General features: G+C 39.4%; 1 protein-coding gene across 2 annotated transcripts; it reads left to right on the forward strand.

The window, feature by feature from the left end:
* Nucleotides 1-1,009: 1,009 nt before the first annotated feature.
* On the forward strand, nucleotides 1,010-2,671 carry LOC306886146 (homeobox protein Nkx-2.2a; the record flags this gene model as incomplete). Of its 2 annotated transcripts, none has more annotated exons than XM_079443047.1 (2): nucleotides 1,010-1,277; nucleotides 1,922-2,671. In XM_079443047.1, 2 exons carry the CDS (start codon nucleotides 1,010-1,012, stop codon nucleotides 2,473-2,475), a joined length of 822 nt encoding a protein of 273 aa, XP_079299173.1. In that variant the 3' UTR covers nucleotides 2,476-2,671. The 2 variants fall into 2 exon arrangements, with proteins under 2 accessions (XP_079299173.1, XP_079299172.1); XM_079443046.1 differs by having other exon boundaries at nucleotides 1,022-1,281; nucleotides 1,881-2,671.
* Between the last annotated feature and the right edge of the window lie 24,265 nt (nucleotides 2,672-26,936).

The following is a 26,936-nucleotide window of genomic DNA, read 5'->3' on the forward strand; positions in this document are numbered from 1 at the left end:
ATTTGAACATGGTTTACTGTTTACCCACATAAGGATCTCGATTAAATACTTCGCTTTTAACGTGCGCTAAATGATAATTAATAATAAATAAATTATAAAAAAATAAAAAATAAGAAAGCTAATAATCATCCAGAAAAAAATAAAAACAAGACCATTAATTGTTTCTTTCCCGTTTCATCTTTTTTGATGGCTTAATCATGTCCAGTGAACGACCCTTCTCCTTAATCCCGAAACAAAATATTGACCTACATAAATTAGTCTGTTACCACTAGAGGCGATTTCGTTGCCCTTTTTTAAAATAAACATTTTTGGGGATTACAAAGACACATCCTCCTAAATGCTGGATCCAAACAACACTTTCAGTGCATCATTTATTTATATGCATCTGCGTTATAAGTTACTACTGAGGAATATGCACAGGTTTTGTCCATTTCCAGTTGAAGAAGGCCTATGATGTGTATAAAGCTACTTGGAGGTTCTTTGTATGTAAATAGGGTGTAAAAAGGCCCTCCCCATCTTTGTAATTAATTGACACGTTATACCACTCATCATGTTCTGAAGCACCAATGGTATAGGCTAGGATCTCCCCAAAACCCACAATTTCACATCGGCAAACACTGTCTTCATCCACTTGACTCCCAAGACCCGCCCACACGTGGCCAACCTTTTTCGTTTTTAATGCTTTTTCACTGCAGGTTCATGTGTTGAGACCAACCTTATATGGACTGATCAGCCTGGTAATGGCTTATTTCCCCCTAACACCCAGCAGTAGCGCAATATCCATGAGCTAGACATACCACTTCAGTCACTTTGGCATTCTTCCTGGACTTACAGAACTGATTTCTCCGCTACTTTTTTTCCCAAGCAACGTTTACCGATCGAGCCTCATGCATCGACTTCAGTTTACTTCGCGCTGATACGGCACCGATCCTATATTCATTAAATCATCTGTGTTTTGTGTTTTGAAACAGAGGATTGCCAAACTGGTGCAGCAACTTCACTGCATCAAATGCCCCAGAACATGTCGTTGACCAACACAAAGACGGGCTTTTCAGTAAAGGACATTTTAGACCTCCCTGATACTAACGATGAAGAAGGATCTATCACCGGGACTGAGGAAGATACGGAGGGTTCTGAGGCGACTAAAACGCCTGGAGTGCGAGTGCAAAGTCCTTTAGAGAATGTTCAAAACCTGCCTTTAAAGAATCCGTTTTATGATAATAGCGACAATCCTTATACCAGATGGCTCGCAACTACGGACAGCATCCAATACTCATGTAAGTAGCAAGAATTCACACAAGTTATAACGCTCTTCGATTGTAAAAAAGCACTATTATTTACTCACAAATATTTGATTCTGCACAGCTGAAATCATTTTTCAAAATCACTGTTTTTGATAGCCTATACTGTCGTAGATCTGTAGGTTTCCACTGTTGCGCTTATCTAAAGGCGTAACCTATTATGTGCTTCTGGATTGTGGTCATAACTGCAATTAAATTAGTTACCAGCACTACATTTACTTTTTTTTTTCAGAAATCCTGTTTAAATTTCCCAGACAGCTTTACTGACTGATAGTTTTCGCTTAAATTTTCCTCTTTGTTAATCAGTAACTGTTGAATCGGCTATACGGCAAAATCATCGTTTCGTTGGGTCACACGCCCCGGGATAATAAGGGCCTATTAAAATGAAAAGCATCTTCATGTTATGAACAGATCTGCAATAACAGATGTTGTATTTATATGTCCGTCTGACCTAATTTATTGTTCTTTAGCAAATATTTTTTCGTTTGTATAATTGAAAATAAATACAAAGAAATGTCACATATACACATTTTCTTGCGATTTACAATTACATTTTATTTGATGTGGTATTAAATGTAGTTTTCTTCCCCCTTTCCCTTTTTTTTTTTTTTTTGAACCAGTACACGGCCTATCCGCAAACTCCCAAGACTCGTCTGCAAAATCTCCGGAACCTTCAGCGGACGAGTCGCCGGACAACGACAAGGAAACTTCGAGCAACGGCAGCGACTCCGGTAAGAAGCGCAAAAGGAGGGTGCTCTTTTCCAAGGCACAAACTTACGAACTCGAGCGCCGGTTTAGGCAACAGAGGTATCTGTCAGCCCCGGAGAGGGAGCATCTCGCCAGTTTGATCCGCCTGACTCCAACCCAAGTGAAAATCTGGTTCCAGAACCATCGATACAAAATGAAGAGAGCCAGGGCGGAGAAAGGTATGGAAGTGACCCATCTCCCTTCTCCTAGGCGGGTGGCCGTGCCTGTGTTAGTCAGAGATGGCAAGCCCTGCCATACGCTAAAAGCTCAGGACTTGGCAGCTACTTTTCAGGCTGGAATTCCGTTCTCCGCGTATAGCGCGCAGTCTCTCCAGCACATGCACTATAACGCGCATTACAGCGCCGCCACCACACCACAGTTCCCAACAGCACATCACTTGGTGCAAACGCAACAGTGGACTTGGTGAACAAATGCTGACTTGCAAATGCAGGGCTGCATTTTAAAGACCGTGGTAGGGAGCTTTCCAAACAAAAATACAAGACTTTTTATTTTTGCAGCTTGACCCTTTCTCACCAATTTATTTTGGGGATTGACGTGTGCGCCATGTTTACATGTTTTCGTTAAGAAAACCGGGTCAAGCCTCTCCCCAAATTTAAGAATGTTAAAGCTCTTGTGAAATTTTGTAAAGTATGTTTGTGTGTTGTAGAAATGTTTTCCTTTTGTCCTTCGTGTTATAAGCACGTGCAAAACCACTTTATGATTATAGAAAATTGTATTTCCTTCTTTTACAATGGACCGAATATATTTATGGCCATGAATAAACATTGGCAATCTTTAGCTTATTTCATTGGTTTGTTTTCTATGTAAATATTTTGTGATAACTGTTTGCAATATTATGTTTGACCGTTCAGTAAGCTATAGCCTAAATATATCCGATATTTAGGGACAATGGAACATCAGTTGTGGATAAATATCCCTCATGTTCATTTCAGTAACACCGCGCGCTGGCGAGGGAGGTCTACAATTCTTTTTATTAAGACTTTTAATAAAATGATGTGTTTCAGAAATTCCGATTTGTTTTGCGTTTGGTCTCAGTGATTTCGGACAACTTTAACAAAATATGCATCGTGTCTTCGCCATCTCCCATTAATACAAATACTTTATAATAAACTAATAGAACGAATAAAAACCAATAATATAAATATGCTATAAATCCTTTGTGTTTCGCTCTCCCTGTCACTTCATCAGCAGCACAATTGGCTTCATTTTCCCGAATTTATCTGTACGAACACTTCAGCAATAAGAAGGCTAAAGTCACTTGTGAAATGGGGGTAAACATCCACTCACTTAATATAAGAGGGCTTCTTCAGCTAAGCAGCTTTTCATTCAAACGCTCTCTGCTTTCAGGCTCCGCGGCTGACATCTCGGGTGTTAAAACGGCACATTTAAGAGAGAAAACACACGTGGCAAAGTTGTGTTAGCTTAATATTGTGCAATTTTACTATTAACAATGCAATTATAGAATAATTGATTGTCAGCTAAACGAATGTGTTGTTACGGTTTGCCACACTGTGTAGGCATCAAAGAAGAGATATGCACCGCGGCCGTCTACGAGTCTTTTACACATCGGATGTCGGCTAAGAAATAGCTACAAGTCAAAATTACTATATAATTACTATGTATAGCCTACTTTATTTTGTTTTGTTTTGGCAAGAACAACAGCTCTCTTTTAGGTTCGTTTCCCGGTGAGGATTATTAGTGTCGTTCAGTGCAAAATCCGACATGGTTTGTTTTTCAAAGATATAGGGCTATTACAGCAGATGCGAGGGTAAACTTGGCTTTCATTAAACAAACGATAGAAATTAAAAATAGAAACGCTGTGTTAATTATTTACAGAATTAATCTTAAGCGACTCTATCTTTTCCCCATGATTGTGACTTTTTGATATTGTGTTTATTTATTAATTTATGTTTTTAAAGAATCCTATATAATATTTGACTGATATTTTGAGTTTAGCTCATGCAAAACCGCTATAGTTTGGTAAGGAGAAGGGGACAGAATTGTACTTGCACCTGTTGTTATAGCTAATTTCTGACAGTGTATTTAACGTTTCTTCAGTGTGCCATTTCAGAGAAAGACAAAAAACGTTTTGCAAAGTTTTACCACTGATTTTTTCTTTCCGATTAGTTTTTCCGTCTGTGATTGTGTAGCAAAACTGCGCTCAGAAGAAGAAGAAAAAAAAAAATCTTGGCCACAGTTGCGTTGGACTGATGGTCAACAATGTGGAGAAGCACTTTTGAGCAGTCTATAGTAGCACAATATACAGTACATGACACAAAACCTAACAATGCTTAGGGTCGGTTGTTGTGAATGTTAGAGGCGTGCATATTAACAGGGGGAGGGAGAACGACAGTCCGCATTTCTTGGTGCTATTCAAGTCCTTTATCTGGACCAGTGCATCCCTGAGTCAGGGAGATATATCCTTTTTTTCTGTCAGTTGGTGCCATTGTGGTGCTTGTTGTACACGTTCTCTTCCATATGGACAGCTGGGCCCGCAAGAGGAGAAAGGGAGCCCTCACAAAACCCAAATTGTGTCCCGCTTTCAAACGCAGCATTGTTGTCTCTCAAAGAAAAACGAATTAAAAATTCGTGCTATATCTATTCTGGAAAAGAAGGCAAACCCATTCACAGATAACAGGGAGTCCTTCTTCCTTGATATAGCAGTGCTAACAACAGTTCTCTCATTCCTTTAACCCTCTCATAAACTCCCCTTTTCTTGACGTTGAAAGGGAATGATTATTGTCCTTTCTGTAAAGTCTGTAGCGTTACAACTTCAAAACTATTTAATAGATACTCTATTTGTTCCTGTCCCGCATAAGTGAAAGCCCCTGTTGATTCTTTCTATGCGAATGGAAATGTCCAATTATTATTTAAATGCTAAACATGCATTTAATAATGCATCTATCTATCTATCTATCTATCTATCTATCTATCTATCTATCTATCTATCTATCTATCTATCTATCTATCTATTGCAAAATAGGCAGCAATAGCGATGCAGCAATTGACAAACATATAGCCAACATATATAGCCTATATATGCTGCCTATTTTGCGATATTGCCTACTAAATTGCATTACAGATTTTTTTTTAATTAAAAGGATATACCATTCACCAAATATCCCGCGTAGCCTACAACAAAAATAAAGAATCCATGAAATTTCCTGAGGACACGCCATCTGCCTTAGGTGGTAAAGAAAAACACTTTCTGTGTAAGAAAAAAAATTGAAGCATTGTATGATATTATCTGGAATTAGTCTCGGTTGAGGAGTATTTTAGCGAAAATATCAAAAGTAAGGGAGTCGCAAACGCTCATAAAACGATTGTGAATGTATGCTGAAGTTAACGCGTGGATAATAACCCTTTCACGCCTCCAAATGGGATATTTCAGGAAGTGTGCACTTGGGTGTCCATGGATCCAGATAACTGTTACCATTTTTTGAACTTCAACATGAATCATTTCTTATCATCCATATCTCCAAATGAGGGTTCTCGACGCCTTAATAAGCAGGACTAACATTTGAAGGAAGTAATTTGGTATTTTATTGCCAATAGAAGATACAGATTAGATTCAACCACCATCTCAAATGTGTTACAAAATGAGTGCATTTTCATTGTGATATGGACCAAATCACACATCACCAATATACTTGCCACATGATGGCGACAGAGCCCGATGAAAGGATCAGTAACGTTGTTCACTTCGTAGGAGCAGTTTATTAAGGACAGTTAAGTTCATTTCATGCTGCAAATGTCGATAATAGCATCGATACAAGAACAAAAAACACACCCTAAAGTGTAGGCAGTAGATCTATTATCGAAGTTTAATAATAGAGTTGAAACTGAATGCTGTGATTAAGCGAGGTGTTCAGATGCCATGATGAATTGTGTTGGTGTTCACGACATGATCCGCAGAGAGGCGCAATTGCTCCACACAAACCAAACCCTTAGCATCACAGCCCGCATAAAACAGAGCACAGATGTGGAAGTGGACAAGTGTTAGCAGCGTCCTTGATGTTGTTCTTTTGTCCTCAAACATTGCCTTCTCAGAACATTTCAGCAGACAAAATTATATATTACTGTATTTTAACAAACAATTTGCTGATTATGCATGACCACTAAATTATTACTTGCACTCTTACTTACCAGAGTCCATACTTAGGCACCTTCATAATAACAATAAGCTAAATAATAATAATAACAACAACAACAACCGTATAGGCCTATATAATTCTAAATGTTTCAAACTGCAAGAACTGGATCAAAAATCGCCACAGCTATTATTCACTTTTTTTTTGCTAGTAGCCAAAAGCTGGATTTGTGTCATATCAATTTTTTTTTAATTTAAGAAGCCGCAAACTGTATGTTTGAATGCATCAGTGACAGAAACAATAGTGTAAAAACGTTGTTTTCTTTATTATTTTATTTATGCATTTGTTTATTGCAATTCTCAATGTAATATATTTGATCGCAATTATTTTTTCTTTAATTTATTTATATAATTATTTTTAAATCCCTTTTATTAAATACACAGCCAATCAGATTTAAAAAAAATAAAACTAAATAGAAGTGAAATCTTCCAGGTGGCTTCAGGTCAGACACTTGGAGATCTCTGTATAGTTATAACAGTTTCAGAGTGCAGTGCTTTCTTGAGTGTTCAAGGCATATGTTAAGTGGATCCTCTTCTTACTGAATCATTACCAAATATTTGTTGCCCACAGCACTTTTTAAGTAGCTTTTTTGTTTACCCATATAGTTTCCTATAACAATGGATATAAATAATCAAGAAAAATAAAAAATAAAGTTGAGCTCACACTTACGTCATAGAAGTCATGATCAGAATTAGGTTTGTTTTTATAACCATAACTGCAATGCACTGGGTATTATTCTTCTTCAGTATATGTCCTGACATGACAACTGATTTGAGTGATGGGAAATCAAAAATATGATTGTAAATCCAGGTTTTCAGTGCATTTGCAGACAGAAAAAAAAGAATATGTAGTCATTCGACCTAGCAAGCCAAAGACTTCAATATGTTTCAAATGAAAGGTTATTTGACTGACTGGTTTAAAAGAGTTTAATTTTTATTTTAAATGATGGTAAAATGACCCGAGTAATTCCCTTCTGGTTTTTTCCCCCTTGCATTATTGCATGATAGTTAAAACCAAATTTCGGTAAAGTATGGCTAAGCCAATGCATCCCATGATGGTGCAAAAAACCCTAAGAAATATATGATGTTAAATGAGCTAAGTGAATGTGTTAGTATTGACAGTAAATACACAAAACACTTATTCCTCTGTCTTGAATATAATAGAAGTTAACAGCGATTTAGAACTTGACCTTCCTCTGGGAGAAAGTCAGTGTGTGTATAAATATATAAAGGCTTATCAAACAATGTCATTATTGAATAGATGACTTGACTCATCTTAGTATTTGACCTGTCTCCAGTACAGCATTGTCAATCCAGACAAAGACAATCCAGGCACAAATGCTCCTTGACACAATGCTAGTCTGCCATCACACTGTCCATTTGGGTGATGGGTCAACAGCACAAGCATCTCAGTTTACAGAAACACAATGTATCTTTGTGTGCTCTTGTGGTTATTTGGTTTTATATAACATGTTTAAATCAATAAGTCTAACTCTTACAACATTTGGAATGGATGAAAGGCTGAACTGACTCAGGCCTGCATCCTGTGATCTTGTGGAAGACAACATAAGGGAACTCCCAGATATTGGGACACCTGCTTTATAACTGCACTGTTTTAAGGATTGCAGAGTGATCACAAACTGTGGCACACAAACCTCCACCTAAAATTTTAAATATACTTGTACATCACTTAATAATACAAAACAAGTATTTTGCATACTTTAAATAAATAAAAAGATACAAATCAATCCTGCATACATCATCACTGGCAAAGAACAACTCCTAAGAAGAACCGAAACACCAGGGGGAGTCCATCCTCCGTGGCTTGAATCATTGTGGACAACAAATATGATTTCATAATGATAATAACAATAGTTTACAAATAAATACATAAAAATCTATTAGGGCGTCTATTAGATATATATACTTTTACTGAATCTTTAAAAATAAATTTTACACCTGAAAAGCTGAAAGCATTACACTGTTTACGATGATAAGGTTGGAAAAATGATCAGTTCTGGTTCTGACTACTTAATAATTCTGGTTCTTTAATCATTAAAAAATATTTTTTGTTAAGAATAAACGGACAGTATTTGGAAAACAAGTCTTAATGCTTTTATTATTTTATTTATTTGTTGTTTATTTTATTTTATTTTTTTATTCATTTTAGTTAGATAGCATTCAAGGTTCATACATCATGAGAATTTGTATAATATAAATGTGCAAAATCTGACAAAAACTCCACCACTTAACATAACAGTCAAGCAGTGAGCAGATTGTACAAAAATGTAAAATGTTGGAATGAGATTCACCAAGTAAAATATATTCCTACCTTTGAATGGATGTAATGTGATATAGAAATTCATTTGCAGTACATGTTTCTAGGTTGATACTTTATGGAGTAAATGTTTGTTCATGATAATCATACAGCTTCCTGTACAGGTTAATGGCTGATTATATTTATTGCATCAAGGTGAATCACTGTTGTTTGATATCTCTCGCAGCACATATCCATAAATTTAATTAATCCACATGTAGGCTACCTCATTTAATTATAAATAATAAAATAAAATAATATAAAAATACATCATCATGACATGAACGACATGAATTATAAATTATATTGGAGACTTCCTTGAAAACTAATTATCTTATTAAGTGGACTGAAGGTGTCAGTCATCTGTCGTGTGTGTCATGTGTTCCCGCCTCTTGTGTCCATATTTGGTTTGTTTCCTGTCCTTGTTAAATGTGATCATTAGTTAATTTTTGTCCAGCCGTGTTTGTCTCATTATCTATGATTATTCTGTGTATTTATAGTCCTGTCTGTTCAGTTTGATTGGGTCTGGTCTACTTGTTACTCCCCGGTGTTTCTGTCTGTATCAGCCTTGCCTTGATGTCGTCATTAAAGACTATATTTTGAGTTACATCCTCGTCTGCGTGTTCCTGTATCCTCCTCATGTGTACACCGTGACAGAAGTGAGTGAATAGTGAATAGTGAGGTAAGTATGCAGACATTCTGAACTTTTTTTATTTTTCATGGAACCAAAACATGCCTGTTATTATGACTGTATTTTAATATCATTTTTATTTATGTAAGCGTGTTACATGTGGTCCCACTTTATATTAGGTGGCCTTAACTACTATGTACTTACATTTCAATTAATCATTTGGTACAATGCACTTATTGTGTACATGCGTGTTTTTACATTGTACTTATATTTTTTAAAATACCTATATGTAATTACATCTGTAATTAATTTCTTTAATTACATTTATATTTACACTGTTGGCCAATGCCTTACACCGTAACCCACCCTTAAACCAACCCGTCCCACCAAACCTGTCCCTAACCTTACCCGTATCCCACCTCAATAGCAGCAAATGTGTTTTGCAATCCAATATGACCACAATAAGTACATTGTACTTATTTTTTATGTAAGTACATAGTAGTTAAGGCCACCTAATATAAAGTGAGACCAAAAAAAAAAAAAGTTAAGTTTTGCATACATTATATACTTTCCACTGCAAGTCCAGAAGGAATAAATATACATTACACATATTCATGGATCAAAGTCACTCCATGAATTTGTGAATTACATATTAATTTAGTCAACAGTTTTGTACAGCATTCTTGTTGTGTTTTTTGTTTGGCTGTTTAATTTGCATTTCTGTTCTTAATCGGTGAGTTTGACAGTCCTCTGCCAGAAGAGGGCATGATTTTAGCAACAACAGTGTGACAGGGTGGTCACACTTTTTATAAGGTCCAATTCTATTTAAGATCCAATAACTATGACTCTTGCCTCAATATACTCCTAATTTGCTAGTAATATGCATACTAATAAGCAACTAGGTAATAGTGGGAATTGCTCCCTAAACTGAAGTGTTACTACCATTGGGTAGTGAGGCACGACACCAGCATTATAAAAGATTTTGACAGAGTTTGTCATCATTGTAAATTTCTTTCCTCTTAATCGACTATAGTCATCACTGGTTTTACTATGTAATTTCACATCCTATCTCAGTGGAAAGCAGTAATTGGGCAATTCTACAACACTGGTGCCTCATTAGTATATCAATTACTTTAAGCCTATGACAAATTTAGCTATGGTATACAATAGTTATACTCTGGTACAGAGCGAGGTTGTAGATTAAATATGAGAATGTTATATTTTGTGGGGTCCATGCTAAAAATAAATATAAGGAAAAGAAAGTATCTCCCTTCCCCATTCATCTTGCTCTGGCTGCTCACTCAAGTTTTTCTTTCTGGCTTCAAACGGATTTTGGCTTTGCCATCTCTTACCAACTACCTGAGTCCATGGATTTGGGATAAACCACTGCATTTAATATGGGGGAGCTCACACATTACATCAGACGTGGTCAGTCCTGTTCTTGGAGATCTACCTTCCTGCAAATACACCACAACAAGCAGAATAGGATTTTTTTTTTTTATTGTATTTTTATTTATTCATTTATTTTTTTCATGTACTGGTCTATTATTATTATTATTATTATTTTGTTAAATAGGATTTTGAAGCAAGACAATGCTTTTTTTTTTTTTTTTTTTTTTTGGGGGGGGGGGGATATTTGGCTTTGACACTTTATAATAACTTTCATGAATAAATCATTAAACATTATAATGTTTAACAAATCATTAGTTAATATATTAAAATACTTATAGATGTAATTAAACTTAATTCATATGATCATGCAAATCTACAAATGTATTTAAAAGCACTTTATACTTTTCATTCATAGCTCATTGACAAACATTATTACAAATGTGTGGTTATGTCAGTCCTGTGTCTTGTTTTCCCCTCCTCTCGTGTCTCTATTTGACCTTCCTCGTTCCTGTGATCATTAGTTAATTAGTCCCGAGCCCCGTTTGATTAGTCCTCACCTGTTCCTCGTTGATTCCCCCATGTTTATAAGCCCTGTGCTTCCCTGCCTCTGTGTCCGGTCTGAACGTCATCTATGTTTGTCTCTCCCCAAGCTCCGTCTTCCTCGATGTGGATTTCAATAAAATATATTATTTTGGAATCTCCTTGTCTCCTCGTTCTGACAGGTTATGAGTTAATGCATCAGATAATATATAAATAATTTTGATCAGATTAAACAACCAGTTTAATGGCATTCCTAAGCATTCAAAAGCAAATTAACACAAATGATGTTAATGAGTGAATAACATCTGCTAAAATCATTTAGATTTATAAAAAAAAGTGCATGATCATATATGAATTGAAAGTTTAACAACATTTGTAAGCACTTTAATTTACATTAAATAACAAACCATTAGTTAATGTTTAATACTTCATTGGTAAACATTTACAAGCACATTATCTCTATTTAAATATATGGTAACACTTTATTTTGATAGTCCACTTTAGACATTCTACTAACTATAAGTAACTTTGTAACTACATGTCAACTACATGTCAACTAATTCTCATTAATGTGCAACTACATGTCTATTAACTCTCAGAGTGGACTGTTAGGTTAGGTTTAGGGTTAGTAGAGTAAGTTGACATATACTTGCAAAGTTTCTGATAGTCAGTATCTTGTATGTTGTGGACGCATCAAAATAAAGTGTTACCAAATATATTGACTAATCTATATTCTAAAGTTTTTTGCAGAGGAGTTTGTTCTCTTGTCATTTGTCTCGTTTTATACAATATTTTACTCTAAATGAAATTAAATGGGAAAATTTCTGTTATGGAATTGTATGCAAATTAGTGTGTATCTAAAAAGATAATACCTTATTTGCACATTTAAGCATCATATTCAGAAAACTTGTAATACAAAACATGTGCAATTCTTAAAAGGATAGCTCACCCAGAAATTGAAATTCTGTCATTAATTCCTCACCCTCATGTCGTTCCAAACCTGTAAGATCTTCGCTCCTCTTCACAACACAAATTTAGATATTTTTCGATGAATTCCGAAAGCTCTCTGACCCTACACAGACAGCAAGGATCCTTACAAGGTCAAGGCTCAGAAACGTAGCAAGGACAACGTTAAAATAATCCATGTGACATCAGTGGTTCAACCATTTTATGAAGCTACATAAATATTTATTGCGTGCAACTTATGTACGTGGATATGTTGTTTACGCTTTTATCTGAACATAAAGTGTATGCAACGTGTGTGCACGGATACGTTGTTTACATTTAGATCAAAGCGTAAACAATGTATCCGTGTACATACGTTGCACAAAAAGTATTTTTGTAGCTTCATAAAATTATGGTTGAACCACTGATGTCATATGGATTATTTTAACGGTCCTTGCTACATTTCTGAGCCTTGATTGTGTTAGGTTTCTTTCTGTCTATGGGAGGGTCAGAGTTCTTGGAATTTATCAAAAATATCTTTATTTGTTCCGCAAATGAATGAAGGTCTTACAGGTTTGATATGACATGAAGGTGAGTAATTAATGACAGAATATACATTTTTGGGTGAACTATCTCTTTGAATGAAATCAATTAGCTGGGAAAGGATAGCATTATCTGTTAGTGTCTTGCCTTAAAGAATACTCAATAATTACACAGTTGGAACTTATACTATGTAAACAAGAATGAGCTCCCATGCATTAAATTATCTTGTATCATTCTAGCCACGAACCGTTTTAATCAAAGTCTGTCTAAAATGAGACATGTTCAAGATTTATGAAAATGTCAAAAATGGGATCTTTTTAAATCTTTTTTAAAAAAATCTGGCACAAGGAACAGGCCCAAATTCAATAAGAAAAGTTAACAAAACTGATGTGACATGCTCTATTTTTCGAGAGCAATGTTCCAACTCTTCAGATGCTGAAAATCTTTAGTTTTCTTCATTTGGCTGAAAGTCATTACAATGCGTACCCTTGTACCACTAGAGCTGCACTGTAAAGAGTTTGTGGACCGGGTTTGGTGTAGGAATTTAAGTATCTCTTGAAATCAGCCCGTCTACAGGTGTGATCCCATTGTAAAGACAAAATATGTTAATATTACAAGTTATGCAATTAGATTTCTTTAGCAGAAATTTACTTTTCACCTTGATCTCAATTTAAATTTTTTACCAGCATTTTATAATAATCGAGACTCATTTGTCTCTAAATTGGTCACACACCAAGAAATTGTATTCAGTGCTAGGTACAATGTACGTACATTGAGTCTATATCTTTCTCCTCAATAAATATTCAGAATATTCTAACTGTGCCTTTATGCTTTGAAACCTTTTTTAACGGGTACTGACGGGGCCTTTGGTTGAATGTGCATGTAGTCAATACATAATCGCATTTGGTGAGCCTGGGCAAAAATAAGAAAGAAAGGGAAGTGATGTGTTGCCAAGTATGGTGACCCATACTCAGAATTTGTGCTCTGCATTTAACACATCCAAGTGTACACACAGTAGTGAACATACACCCAGAGCAGTGGGCAGCCAATGCTGCGGCACCCAGGGAGCAGTTGGGGGTTCGATGCCTTGCTCAATTAATGTAGTAGCCTACTAATGCACATTGATTAACTTCCAACTATGGTCATGGGTTCTGTTGTTGCTAGCATAGTTCAATCAGTGTTTCCCACAATCATAGTTTAAACGAACAATCGCAAACAGCATCGCAATCTTATGTGGTTGAAACTACAGCTCTCAACCTGTTGTTAGAAGTATAGATACTTGTTAGTAAGGACTTAAATAAATTATCTTGGGCACAATAAGCAAGCTAAAATACAGTAAAATCTACATCTTCCATTCTATTTAAATGCATATTCATTTTAACTTATATATTTTAGCACATCCTGAGTGCCATTTTTGAAAAGTGCATATGTAAATAAATGCCTAAGGGAAACCTGGAGTATAATGTACGACGGAACCCACGATGAATCAAACAAAATGACAGGGAGAAGAGAATAGTAAATTAGTCATAAGATGCCATGTTCAATACAGCAGCATCTTAGAGATCTCGAATCAATTAAAAAGCAGAAGTTATTACTCCACCACATGCATGTGATGTTATTAAAAAATAGTCCTATACTGTTGAACCAATGTAGTTCAAATGACGGAGATGCAAGATGAACATCTAGTTCATTTCTACAACAATGCATCGTACTCAGTGTTCGGAAGGTTTTCTTTGGAAATGTAATTGTTACAGATTACAAGTTACCCTATTTAAAGTAATAAGTAGTGTAACTATTTCACGTATTTTATTAAAGTAATGAAACCGATTACATTTGGCTACTTTTTGATTACTTTTCTAAATTTAAATTTCTATTTTTTTTCGAAATTTTTCTAAACTGTTAATTATTTTCAAACATTGAATGCAGGCAAGGTTAACCTTACAGTAGTACTCAACACTGATTAATGTCAGTCTTTCAAAATCCTTCATCACTTGAATTAAGTTTATAGTAATTAAAATTTTAAAGCACAGCCACCATAAAATCAGACTTTAGAGATCGTTTGAAGGTTAAATAAAGATTTAAAATCATTAGATGTAGTTTAATTGTCAGCAAATACTCAGGAGACACAAGGATGCGTTACATAACAACAGGTTTATTGACGAAGGAGGCAGGCGAAAACTATACTGGGCTGGAAGAGTTAACAGGTAAGTGATTTAATTTATCTGCCTCTGGATGGTAAATGGACTTATATAGCAGGTGCTCCGCTTCTTGCTAGGCAGGCGAAGACATAAGTCCTGAGTGGACAGCCATACCTTATCCCCGGGCGATAGACAGGAGTGGGGGAATGTCTGGAGTCGGCAAAGTCTTTGTCTATGCACTGCCTGCTGTAGGTGGATATTGAGCTGAGTCCCACACTCTCTCGCTCACTCAGAACCAGTGGTCTACAGCTGGAACTTCGGATGGTTCCTGGCGTTAATACTGTGGTGGTTTGCCTCAGAGAGTTCTGTGCATACTCGGCCCAGGGTAGGAAGCGGGTTCCAGCTGTGTTGGTTGTCGTGACAGTATGACCGCAGATACCTCCCGATTTCTTGAATCTTCGGCTCAGTCTGGCCGTTGGTCTAGGAGTGATAACCAGAGGAAAGGCTGATGGTTATGCCTAGAAGCTTGAAGAATGATTTCCAGACACGGCATATGAACTGGGAGATGATGTCCTTCGGGAGACCAAAGTTGCTGAAGACGTGATGGAATAAGGATTCTGCAGTTTCCAAGGAGGTGGGTAGGCCCTTGAGGGGAATTAGATCGGTTTTCCAAAGCCTGTAATCAACTACTACGAGTATACAGGTATAGTTGTCCGAGCTAAGGAGATCCTCTGATGTGGAACCATGGTCTATGGAGAATGGGGAGTGGAACCAGTTTTCCAGAGGGTTGGTGACGTGGTGACTTGGAAATGGCATAGACTGAGCAGCTGGGAGACACAGTATATATGGAGTTCAGTAACGGTCTCTTCAACCATGACATGACAGGCTGAGATTGCATTGCTGGGCACCACCAACATGAAAGGAGCTGAAGCAAACTCCGCCTCCTCGGGAGGTTCTGCAGCATGTGGGGAAGTCATGGCCTAATGGTTAGAGAGTCGGACTCGTAATCGAAAGGTTGCGGGTTCAAGTCCCCGGCCGGCAGGGATTGTAGGTGGGGGGAGTGAATGTACAGCGCTCTCTCTCCACCCTCAATACCACGACTGAGGTGCCCTTGAGCAAGGCGCCGCAGCATGGCTGCCCACTGCTCCGGGTGTGTGTTCATGGTGTGTGTTCATGGTGTGTGTGTGTGTGTGTGTGTGTGTGTGCATTTGTTCACTACTCACTGCTGTGTGTGTGCACTTGGATGGGTTAAACGCAGAGCACCAATTTCGAGTATGGGTCACCATACTTGACAATACGTCACAACTTTACTTTACTTTACTTTATGTGCTGCCACCTCTGGAGAAACTGCAGCAGGCGCCATCGCCTCTGGGGACACAGCAGCGAGCGCCACTACCTCAGGAGGTTCTGCAGCATCAGCCGCCACACCTCTCAAAGTTTATTCTTTGACCTCTGGAGACATCATATTGGACGCCGCCACCTTGGGGGGTTCTGTGATGTATGCAGCCCAAACATACCATAAAGGGGTGGTGATGGCGCAGTGGATAAGACACATGCCTTTGGTGTGAGAGACCCGGGTTCGAATCTACTGTGAGACACCAATGTGTCCCTGAGCAAGACACTTAACCCCTAGTTGCTCCAGAGGCGTGCGACCTCTGACATATATAGCAATTGTAAGTCGCTTTGGATAAAAGCGTCAGCTAAATGAATAAATGCAATCTCCATTATGGGAAGCGCTACAGACAGGGGAATCAGTTCAGGAACAGAGGTACTAGAATGCATTTGTTTGGGGATACCAACTGTGCCTACTGACATGACTCTGGACAATCAGCTGTGACGTAACAAGACTCTGGTAGATCAGCTGTGACGTGACTCAGGAAGACCAGCTGTGACTTGATTTGACTCAGGAATGGCAGCAGTGACATGACGTGGCGTTGTTGTCGCTGCCATTTTGCGAACGGGCTCCGCAGTCGCTGCCATTATGTGAGTGCGCTCCGATGCGGCTGTCATTTCACGAGCGGGTTGAATCACCAGACTAGCGATCAGTATACTTGAATGTCCCAGAGCTTGCGGTTAACTACATTTCACAGCTGCCATTACCGGCACGGACGCGATGTCGCATTGTTCCTCCACGACACCCACAGTAAACAAAGAGGCAACAGACAACAAAGCATAATCCATAAACTGAGTGAGTGATGAACGCGGACCCTCGCGAATAAGTTTAGACTAAAGTGGTTGATTAATGCTATCACAGAAAAAGTCTATCAAAACACAGTCTGGTAAATATGAATAGTGAGCGATGGCTAGGTACTCATGAATATAGTTTTCCAACGATCGCGTGCCTTGTTTAAGGGCTAATGATATTCTTGCAGTGTCCAAATCTGGCCAATGTCCACATGAAAAGCTGCTGGATACTTGTTTGTTTGAGTAATCTGTTACAGAGTGAAAAAGATGAGAGGCATGCAGATCCATAGGCAAAGCTTTTATTAAAAGACGTGGTCACAAAACAGGCAAGGGTCAGGCAATGGCACACAGGTATATTGAGGGCAAGGCAAAAGAGTAGTCCGGTAAACAGGCGTGGGGCAAACGCTGGTGAACGTAATCCAGAGGGCGAGACAAACGGGTAATCCACAAACAGTCAATAATCCAGGCAAGGAGCTAACAGAGTACAAATGACAAGACGAGAGAGAAATCAAAGACATGCAGGCGATCAGGAAACAAGAAAACAGACAAAAAACAAGACTTGACTAAAACTAGAAGCTAGGACAGGGAACTGGCTCCGTAATGTAGCTATCGCTAAGAAGGAACAAATGCTAACAATACTCGGCCCTGAATGATGGTTAGGGCCTTGAATTTAAAGTGTGTGGGATTGGCTGCAGGTGAGTGTGTAATCAGTGCAATGAAACATGGGAAATGTAGTCCAGGGTGATGTGTAACAGTCTGTGTGGTGTGAGAGTCAATATAATGCAAAGGCGACCTCTGGTGGCAAGCAAACGGAAGACCAGGGAAAGGATTCATGACACCATCATCATTATTAAAATCTTCAGAGAGCTGTCATGAATAAAATTTATTTGTTTTTAAAAACATGCCATCTCCAGCCTAAACAGCTAACACAGAAATGATTACCTGTGTTCTGTAATTCATGCCTGTAATTCATTCTCCATATCTAATTATTGCCTCTCTCAAGTACTATGTAAATACATATGCATATTTACTATACAGCTGTATATAAATAATATAAATAATGCACAAATCTGTACATAAATCTTCTGTTCCAGATTCATACATATTATTATTTATTGTTAAGTCTTATTTAAATGTTTCTGTTCTCATGTCAGTTATGTATGTACCAAGAGCTTCTTAAAAACCACAACAAATTCCTTGTGTGTTTGTGCACACTTGGTGAACTGTTCAATTAATTCTGAACTGTTCAATTTCAATGGAAATTAGCTGTTGCTAAATGACGCTAGATTGTGCAGATTTTCTCCTACTTTCTGTGTTTACATACTGTATTTTAATACTGCTGAATTCCCCAAAAAGGTGTCATCATTTACTTATGTTTCTTTTGGAATATTAAATAGTGACTGAAATGTAGCCCATTAAAGGAATGGTACACCCAAAAGTTGAAATTTGCTGAAAATGTATGTGCTCATGCCATTCAAGATGCAGATTTGAGATAGTGATTTGCTTCTTTATCAGTACATACTTGGAGAAATATAGTATTAGGTCACTTGCTCACCAATGGATAATTTGCAGTGAACGGGTACCATCAGAATGAGAATCCAAATTGCTGATAAAAAACATCACAATAATCACATTGTTTATGGCTAAAATACTAGCTGTCTATCAAGAGTATTGCTTTCACCAATGAGAATGTCTTCTCTCTCTGAATCAAGAGAGAAATATGCATTGATCAGAAGCATTTAAAAGTAAAATCAGTCCAAACTTTTCTCACTCAAGTTATTGCCCACTATGTTGACTAAGGTCCCGTCAGATGAAAGCAGGCACAATTAAACAACAATTAAATAGTAAAGCTGACATCACTTCCCCAAATGCAAAATAACTGGGTAATGTAAGTGAATCCTTGTCTATTTCAAATGACTATTTTATTAATGGTCACACTTTATTAATGTCCAATTTTATTTTTATTTTTTTTACAACTTTTGCCTCAAACTCCTAATTTGCTGCTTACTAATAATTAGTAAGGTAGTTATTAAGTTTAGGTATTGGGTAGGATTAGGGACGTATAATATGATCATGCAAAATATGCGTTTAGTAAGTACTAATAAACAGCCATTATGTTAATAATAGTCATGCTAATAAGCAACTAGTTAATAGTCAGAACTGGTCAAGTCAAGTGTAACGGAGCCGACGAGACGAGAGACGTGCGGATCCATTTGCAAGCTTTTATTAATAAACAGTCAAATAACAGGCAGGGTCAAAACACCAGCAAACGAGTATGGCATGGACAAGACACAAGAGTAATCCTAGGGCATGCGTGGGTCCTCGATCGGCGAACAATATCCAGAGGGCTTGAGAAGAGGGGTAGTCCGATAACCTGAGCAATAATCCAAACGAGGTATACACAGAGTCCGAAACGGTGAGACAAGGGTAAATCCACGATACAAGGGTGGGAAACAGGAAACGAGACTATAAACAAAACAAACTAAACTTAGAAAACACAGAATGGCTCGGTAAGGCAGCTAACACTAGGAGAGTGTTATATGCAGAACCAGACTCAGAGCTAGATATACACACAGAAGGCTCGGTAAGGCAGCTAACACTAGGAGAGTGTTATACGCAGAACAATACTCGGCAAAGACAGAGAGGAAGTTCAAGGCTTATAAAGCGTGTGTAATCAGTGCAAGCAGCTGTGTGATCAGAGCAATGTGAGATTGGTGACAGCTGTGTGTCATCAGTGCAATGGATGATGGGAATTGTAGTCCGTAGGTGAAGAGCAACAGTTGTGTAGTGCAAGAGTCAATATGATGGAAGGGCGACCTCTGATGGTGAGTGTGCGGAAGACCATGAACCGGATTCGGGACATCAAGTCAAGTCCCTATTATTAGTATAGCGCTTTTAACAATACAAATTGAGTCAAAGCAGCTTTACATCAGCTTGATATAAAGCTGGGTGGCTTTAAATCAGCTTTACAGTATTTAGACGGGAAATAGTGTGTAGAAATAGTATCTTTCTCCTCTGGCCAGACAAAATCAGTAGTTTAAATATAGGCCAAAGCAGAGTCAGATTGTGCAAAGGACTCATCTGGTTCCTGTGGTCTTGTCCCGATGGCCGTCTAGGAGACAGGGTCTTCACTGGGGATCAGTCTCTGGGCTCATCTAGTTGTCCTGGTCTCCACTGACGTTCAGGGCTGTAGAGGTCATCTCTAGGTGCTGATCCACCATCTGATCTGGATACGGACTGGATCCGGGTGGCTGCAGTGACCATCTGATCTGGATCCAGTCTGGATCTGGGTGGCTACAGTGACCTTGGAATAAGAAAGAAACTAATATTAGCGTAGATGCCATTCTTCTAACGATGTAACAAATACATTGGGTGTTTTGGGAAGTGTTCCCAGTTCCGAACTGGTCCCTAAACTAAAGTTTAACCTTATTAATTGTATATTTTCAACTGGATATGTCAGCCTCAATATATCCACTCTGTTATGGGAAATATGAAAAAAAAATAAGTAGAAAATCATTTTTAAAAATGTTAAAAACCATGTATTTCTTCATTGGATGACTTTAAATGTAAAAATGTCCACTCTGTTAGTGTCTACTCTGTTTATAATTCCTTGAAAAGAAGAACATAATTTAGTTCCTCCTTTGTAAGTCACTTGTAAATGTATAAACTGGACAGAGTTGTCACGGTTATGTTCAGTTTAGTTAAATTCTTGTCATGTCTGTTATGAGTCCTCATTAGTTGCCATGGTTTCTTTTTAGTTAATCCTTGTCCAGCTGTTCCTGTTTAGTTCCCTCATTAACCATGTGTGTATTTATACTCCTTATTCTGTTCTCTCCATTGTCGGTGATTATCTTATGTCATGTGTTGTACTATTTGTACAAGTCTATTTGGAAGTATGCATCTTCATTTGTTGTCCTCATTCCTTGACAACCCGTGACAAGAGTGAACAGTGAGAGTATAAAGTAGTAAAAGTAATTTATCTTGAAGTTGAAGAAGTAGTGTCTTTAAGGGTCTAGGGCAGGGGTCTGCAACCTTCAGCATCTAAAGAGCCATTTTGGCCTCTTTCAAAACTGAATACATTTCACGTGGAGCCACAAAACCTATTTGATCCCTAAAAGGAAGATAACACTGCATATAGCGAAAATTTTATATTCAGTTATGTTACAGAGCAGGGGCAATCATTTCAGAAGGGGGACAGAAATGTCAAATGTAATAATAATATTTATGTAAAAACAAAAACTGATCTCTTACTTAATTGGCTAAGAAATCAAATACACTGCTGGACAATAACCAATAATTTGTATTCTATAATATTTTTGTATATATTTTCCTAATGACAATTTTATGATTATGATTGGTTTATAATAGTAAAAACCCGTTTTCTATTTGTATCACAGAATAAGGCAGAAAATATATTTTATAGCTTCTGTACTGTAATAAATGCTATGTCAGTTAGCAATGTATCATTCATATACTTTATTTATGCACTGCTCCGGGTGTATGTTCACGGTGTGTGTGTGTGTTCACTGCTGTGTGTGTGCACGTTGGATGGGTTAAATGCAGAGCACGAATTCTGAGTATGGGTCACCATACTTGGCTGAATGTCACTTCACATTCACATTATTGCACAGTTCTGTTGCAATGAAATAATGATATAATGAAGATAATGTTGTAGTCTCAAATGGTGTTATTGCACAGTTGCTATTACACCCAAATCTAAGACAAAATACTGGTATTGTAAGATAGTATTGTAATATCAAATGTAAAATATTGTAATTATTATACAATTTCAGATATTATAACATTATATAACAGTATACAACTGTATGGAATATGGGGACTGATTCACCGGGAGCAGCTCTGATTGTACAGTCTAATAGCAGCAGGGAGAAAAGACCTTCGATATCGCTCCTTCAGACACTTTGGATGTAACAGTCTATCGCTGAAGGAGCTGCTCAGAGATGTAACTGTTTCATGCAGGACGTGAGACTCATTCTCCAGCAATGATGATAACTTAGCTGTAACATGTACAGTATCCAGAGAAATCCCCAGAACTGAGCTGGCCTTCTTAATCAGTTTGTCCAATCTCTTCCTGTCTGCAATAGAGATGCTACTGCTCCAACAGACTACTCCACAGAATATGGCTGACGCCACCACTGAGTCAAAAAAGGTCTTTAATAGGGCTCCCTGAACTCCAAAAGACCTTAATCTCCTCAACAAAAAGAGTCTACTCTGTCCTTTTTTATAGATAGCGTCTGTGTTGTCTTTCCAATCCAGTCTGCTGTTCAGATGAACACCCAGGTATTTATATGAGTCCACTCTCTCAATATCCTTTCCCTGAATGTTCACTGGTGAGAAAGAAGTGTGTTTGTGCCTGCGGAAATCCACCACCAGTTCTTTTGTCTTCCCCGCATTTAGCTGGAGGCAGTTCCGCTGGCACCAATCCACAAAATTCTGAATCAGAATTTTGACATAAGATAATCAGAATATTACTTCTCATACGAGTCAGTTTTGGACTTTCTGCGCGAGAGTGCCCTCCAGCTTTGAGTATGAATGAAACATACGAGTATTTGAGTATGAATGGAACAAAATAATGTTCACATCATTTTGGATACAAATAAAACGTATCCAGAAAGATGAGACTATCTTGTCTCTTTTAATTTGAATCTAGATTTATTCACACTGGCCCTTAAAAAAAACTCTATGTGAACATACTTGCCCAAAAAAAGTGCAGGTGAATAGTTAAGGTTTTATTAAGTGTCGAGAGGACATGTCTGTCAGGGAACTGTCGTGTGTGTGTCATGTGTTCCTGCCCCTTGTGTCCATATTTGGTTTGTTTCCTGTCATGTCATTAGTAGTTCATTCTGTTCAGCTGTGTTTGTCTCGTTAGCTATGATTTACCTGTGTATATTAGTCCTGTCTGTTTAGTTGGTTTTCGTCTGGTCTACTCGTTAACCCCGGTGTGTGATGTCCGTGTCTGCCTTGCCTTGTCCTGCCATGTCCTGTCCTGATGTCTTAAGTAAAGTCTGTTCTTTGAGTTTATATCCTCGTCTGCGTGTTCCTGGTTCCTCCCTCGTGTGCACACCGTGACAGAAGACCAGACCAAAACAGTAAGCGGCGCCCCTTCACCTTGTTTTGTTTTCCGTTTTTGAAAAGTTTTTTTGTTCCTGTTTTGTTTGTCCCTCGCGGCATGGAAGTCGCCACTCGACATCCCGCCTTAGCCCACTGCAAGTTGGCGTGGGAGTTCGGCAGGATTATCGCTAGTGCCGCGAGTCCGCTGGCCTCGAGCCCTGCAGTCTGACGATCGCGGGAGAAGTTCGCCGTTGTCCGCGGCTCATCCAACCCGCCGATCGTGGGAGATATCCGCCGCCGTCCGTGGGGAAAGCCCACCCACCGTCGGCGGCTCCCCTATTCACGCCGCTACCCGCGGCTCACCGAGCCCGCCGTTCGCGGGAGATCACGTCGCCGTCCGTGGGGAAAGCCCACCCACCGTCGGCGGCTCCCCTATTCACGCCGCTACCCGCGGCTCACCGACCCCGCCGTTCGCGGGAGATCACGTCGCCGTCCGTGGGGAAAACCCACCCACCGTCGGCGGCTCCCCTATTCACGCCGCCGTCCGCGGCTTCCCTGTGCACGCCGCCGATCCGCCTCTGACTCAATGCCCGCCGGCCAGCCTCTGACTCAATGCCCGCCGGCCAGCCGCTGACTCAAGCCCGCCGGATTGCCGCTGACTCAAGCCCGCCGGATTGCCGCTGACTCAAGCCCGCCGGATTGCCGCTGACTCAAGCCCATCGGTCGCCTTTACCTTCTCCGTGGATCTAGTCCACACGTCATGGCCAGGAGTGCCATATGTATGTCTCGTTGTGCCCACAGGAACATTTTAAACTTACCATGTCTTGTCTTGTCCATGGAGACTCGTCTGGGGCAGGCGGCTCCTTGAGTTGTGGCCATGGAGGCCAGTCGCAGCCGCTTGCCCCCCCTGTCGCAGAAGTGGAGGAGGTTGCTGAGGGACCCTGTGAGGGCCCCTGACTCCTCGTCATGCCCAGAGGAAGACTCGGCTTCCTAGCCAGCCCAGGAGGGCTTCTGGTTCCTGTGGGATGTCCTGTCCTGTTTGTCTGACCCTGGAGGGTTTCTGTCGTGTCTTGTCGTGTTTTGTCTGTCTAGCCCCGGAGGGCTCCTGATACCCCCTGGATTCCCCATGGAAATTTTGGGGGGGGGGGTAGTAGAGCTCTGGGTGGAGTGGGTGGGCCGAAGAAGGATGCCATGGCCACAGTTACCACCTGCCATGGCCTCCTGAGCTCCCTGCTCTGCCATGGGTCCTGTCTGTCTGTTCCGCTCTGGAGGTCCCCGTCCTGTGGTCCGTGTCTGTCCTGAGAGGCCTCCAGAGCGCCCACCCCCCCTCCCCTATGGAACTGTTAAGGCTCGGGACGAGCCTTTCGGGAGGGGGGAGTTATGTCAGGGAACTGTCGTGTGTGTGTCATGTGTTCCTGCCCCTTGTGTCCATATTTGGTTTGTTTCCTGTCATGTCATTAGTAGTTCATTCTGTTCAGCTGTGTTTGTCTCGTTAGCTATGATTTACCTGTGTATATTAGTCCTGTCTGTTTAGTTGGTTTTCGTCTGGTCTACTCGTTAACCCCGGTGTGTGATGTCCGTGTCTGCCTTGCCTTGTCCTGCCATGTCCTGTCCTGATGTCTTAAGTAAAGTCTGTTCTTTGAGTTTATATCCTCGTCTGCGTGTTCCTGGTTCCTCCCTCGTGTGTGCACCGTGACAATGTCCTCCGCGTTTTCTATGACCACGCTGCAGGGAGCCACCGAAAAGGGATGAAAGAGCCACATGCGGCTCTTGAGACGCGGTTGCTGACCCCTGGTCTAAGGAAATGATATTTAAAACTTACCAAAACGCTGTTCATATCAAAATAATTTTGTCCACCCTTTTATTATTGTCAATTTGTCCCTGTGGAGCAGTTTTGTAATGATAATTTCACATTGTCAGAAAAAAATGGCTGGTAACAGTGTCAATGAAAATGTGTTGTATGTATGAAAATGTTGTCATACATTATGTCTTTATATAAACCTTTTGCTGAAGTAAAAGATTGGATTCAAAGTCCCACACTCAAAGTCCTGGCAAAGCACAGCCCCTAATCCCAACTCTGAAGCATCCATTTGGAGCATGAACGGCCTGGAGAAATCTGGGGCATGGAGAATGGCTTCATATGCAAGATCCCTCAGGCTACTTCCATTGCAGGGGACCATTGTACTTTCTCAGGCTGTCCTTTCTGGGTCAGGTTTGTGAAAGGATAAGATAGAGAGAAGTGAAACAGCAATGGTTTCCAGCCAAACACAAGAAAGTACATACTTAGATACTGCACTTCATTGAGACTAAGATGGCATTTCCTGGGATTGGCTGACTGTCCAGCCCAACGGAGCTCTGACAGCATCATCCTGCGTTGGGCAAGGTCATTTCTCCAGCTCTCAGAGTGGATGACTACATCATCTAAGTAGGTCATTGCATAGGCATGATGAGGCCAGAGAAGCAGGTCCATCATCCTTTGGAAAGTAGGGTCCGATGCAGGGCAAAGAGAAGAACTCAGTAATGCCAGTGGAGGTGCTGAAGGCTTTCTTTCCTCTGGGTGCTAGGGTGAGGGGACGGTATCTACCAGTATCCTTTTGTGAGGTCCAGAGTGGAGATGGACCAGGACCCTTCGTAGTGGTCAATCAGCTCATCCACTCTGGGAATTGTATATCTGCCAAACCAGGACATGTTCAATTTCCGGAAGTTGTTGCAGAATCTGAAGCATTGGGCATTGTGTCTATGATGATTTGGTTGAAACAAGGGCTAGTGGATTCTTAAAATTAGGGATGTGCAGAAATATTTGAATATTCAAGCTGCAATAATTATTTGAAGAATAAAAACACTATTTGAATTTCAGTAAAATTTTACATTGCAGTGAAACCCAGATAAGTCCTGAGCATGCAAACTAAAACTCAGTTTTAGTTTTAACTGTTTAACTTGTAAACAAGTTGATTGTATTTGATGACAGAGTTGTCTACCTCTAGGTGCAGTTTGGAATTACCTACTTTGAGCAACATGTCATGTGCAAACTTTGTCAAGTGAAATGGATTTCTCACCACAATGAGCAATCATCTAAACACTTCAAATTCATTATTGACCAGTGGAATGAAGAACGACATCCCCCCATCACTGTATTTACTACTGCAGGTAGGTGCAGATGTACCCCTGAGCCATCCAAGAAGACCACTTGTTTTCTCTGCAGTCCCCTTTATTGTTAGCAGACTCAAGCCATTGTGTCCACTAAAGCATTTTTTCTTGAGGCTATAGCATATTTTTTCAATTGTTTTCAGGAGCGCCACATTTTGTAAAATGCTAGCAGCATGATGAGGCATTGTGCGTCTATTTCAAGCTGAGCACTTGAGAGGTCAAATTTGAGTAAAACTCAGCACTCATCATTGTCACTTTTTAGTCATCTAACCAATCACTGTGGAGGAGGGGTGGGACTAATACCATATTGACCAACCGTCATAACCTCCTTGTACTATGACTGAACAACAATGGAGAAGTTAATAAGTCTCTAAGTATTTATGTCTTTGCCAGACGGAATCCCCAGACTACCACAATATTGTGCTTGGAGAAACATTTAATTCGTGATGCATCTGCCATATTACTTCAGTGGATATTCGTTATCATAGCAACCGAAGCATCTCAAATGAAAGAGAGCCTGGCGTTTTCATCTGGCTAAAAATGCTTTGGTGGACACACAGTTTTTTACAGACTTTCACCCAGAAAGAAAATATCGATAACAATTAACATGGATCTCTTTAAAATGATCCCTGGACTCCCCGCTGTCACTCCCAAGACTGTAAAAAAGAACACACTTATTAAACAAGGACCAACATAAACGTCACGAGAGGGCAAGGCCAAAACAAATAAGAAAATAAAGCTAACTAATTTGACAAAAACTAAACTAGAAATCAGATTACAAAAGAAATACAAAACGCTTCCCTCCCAA

The sequence above is a fragment of the Barbus barbus genome (genome assembly GCF_936440315.1).
Source record: "Barbus barbus genome assembly, chromosome: 20".
Lineage (NCBI taxonomy): Eukaryota > Metazoa > Chordata > Actinopteri > Cypriniformes > Cyprinidae > Barbus > Barbus barbus.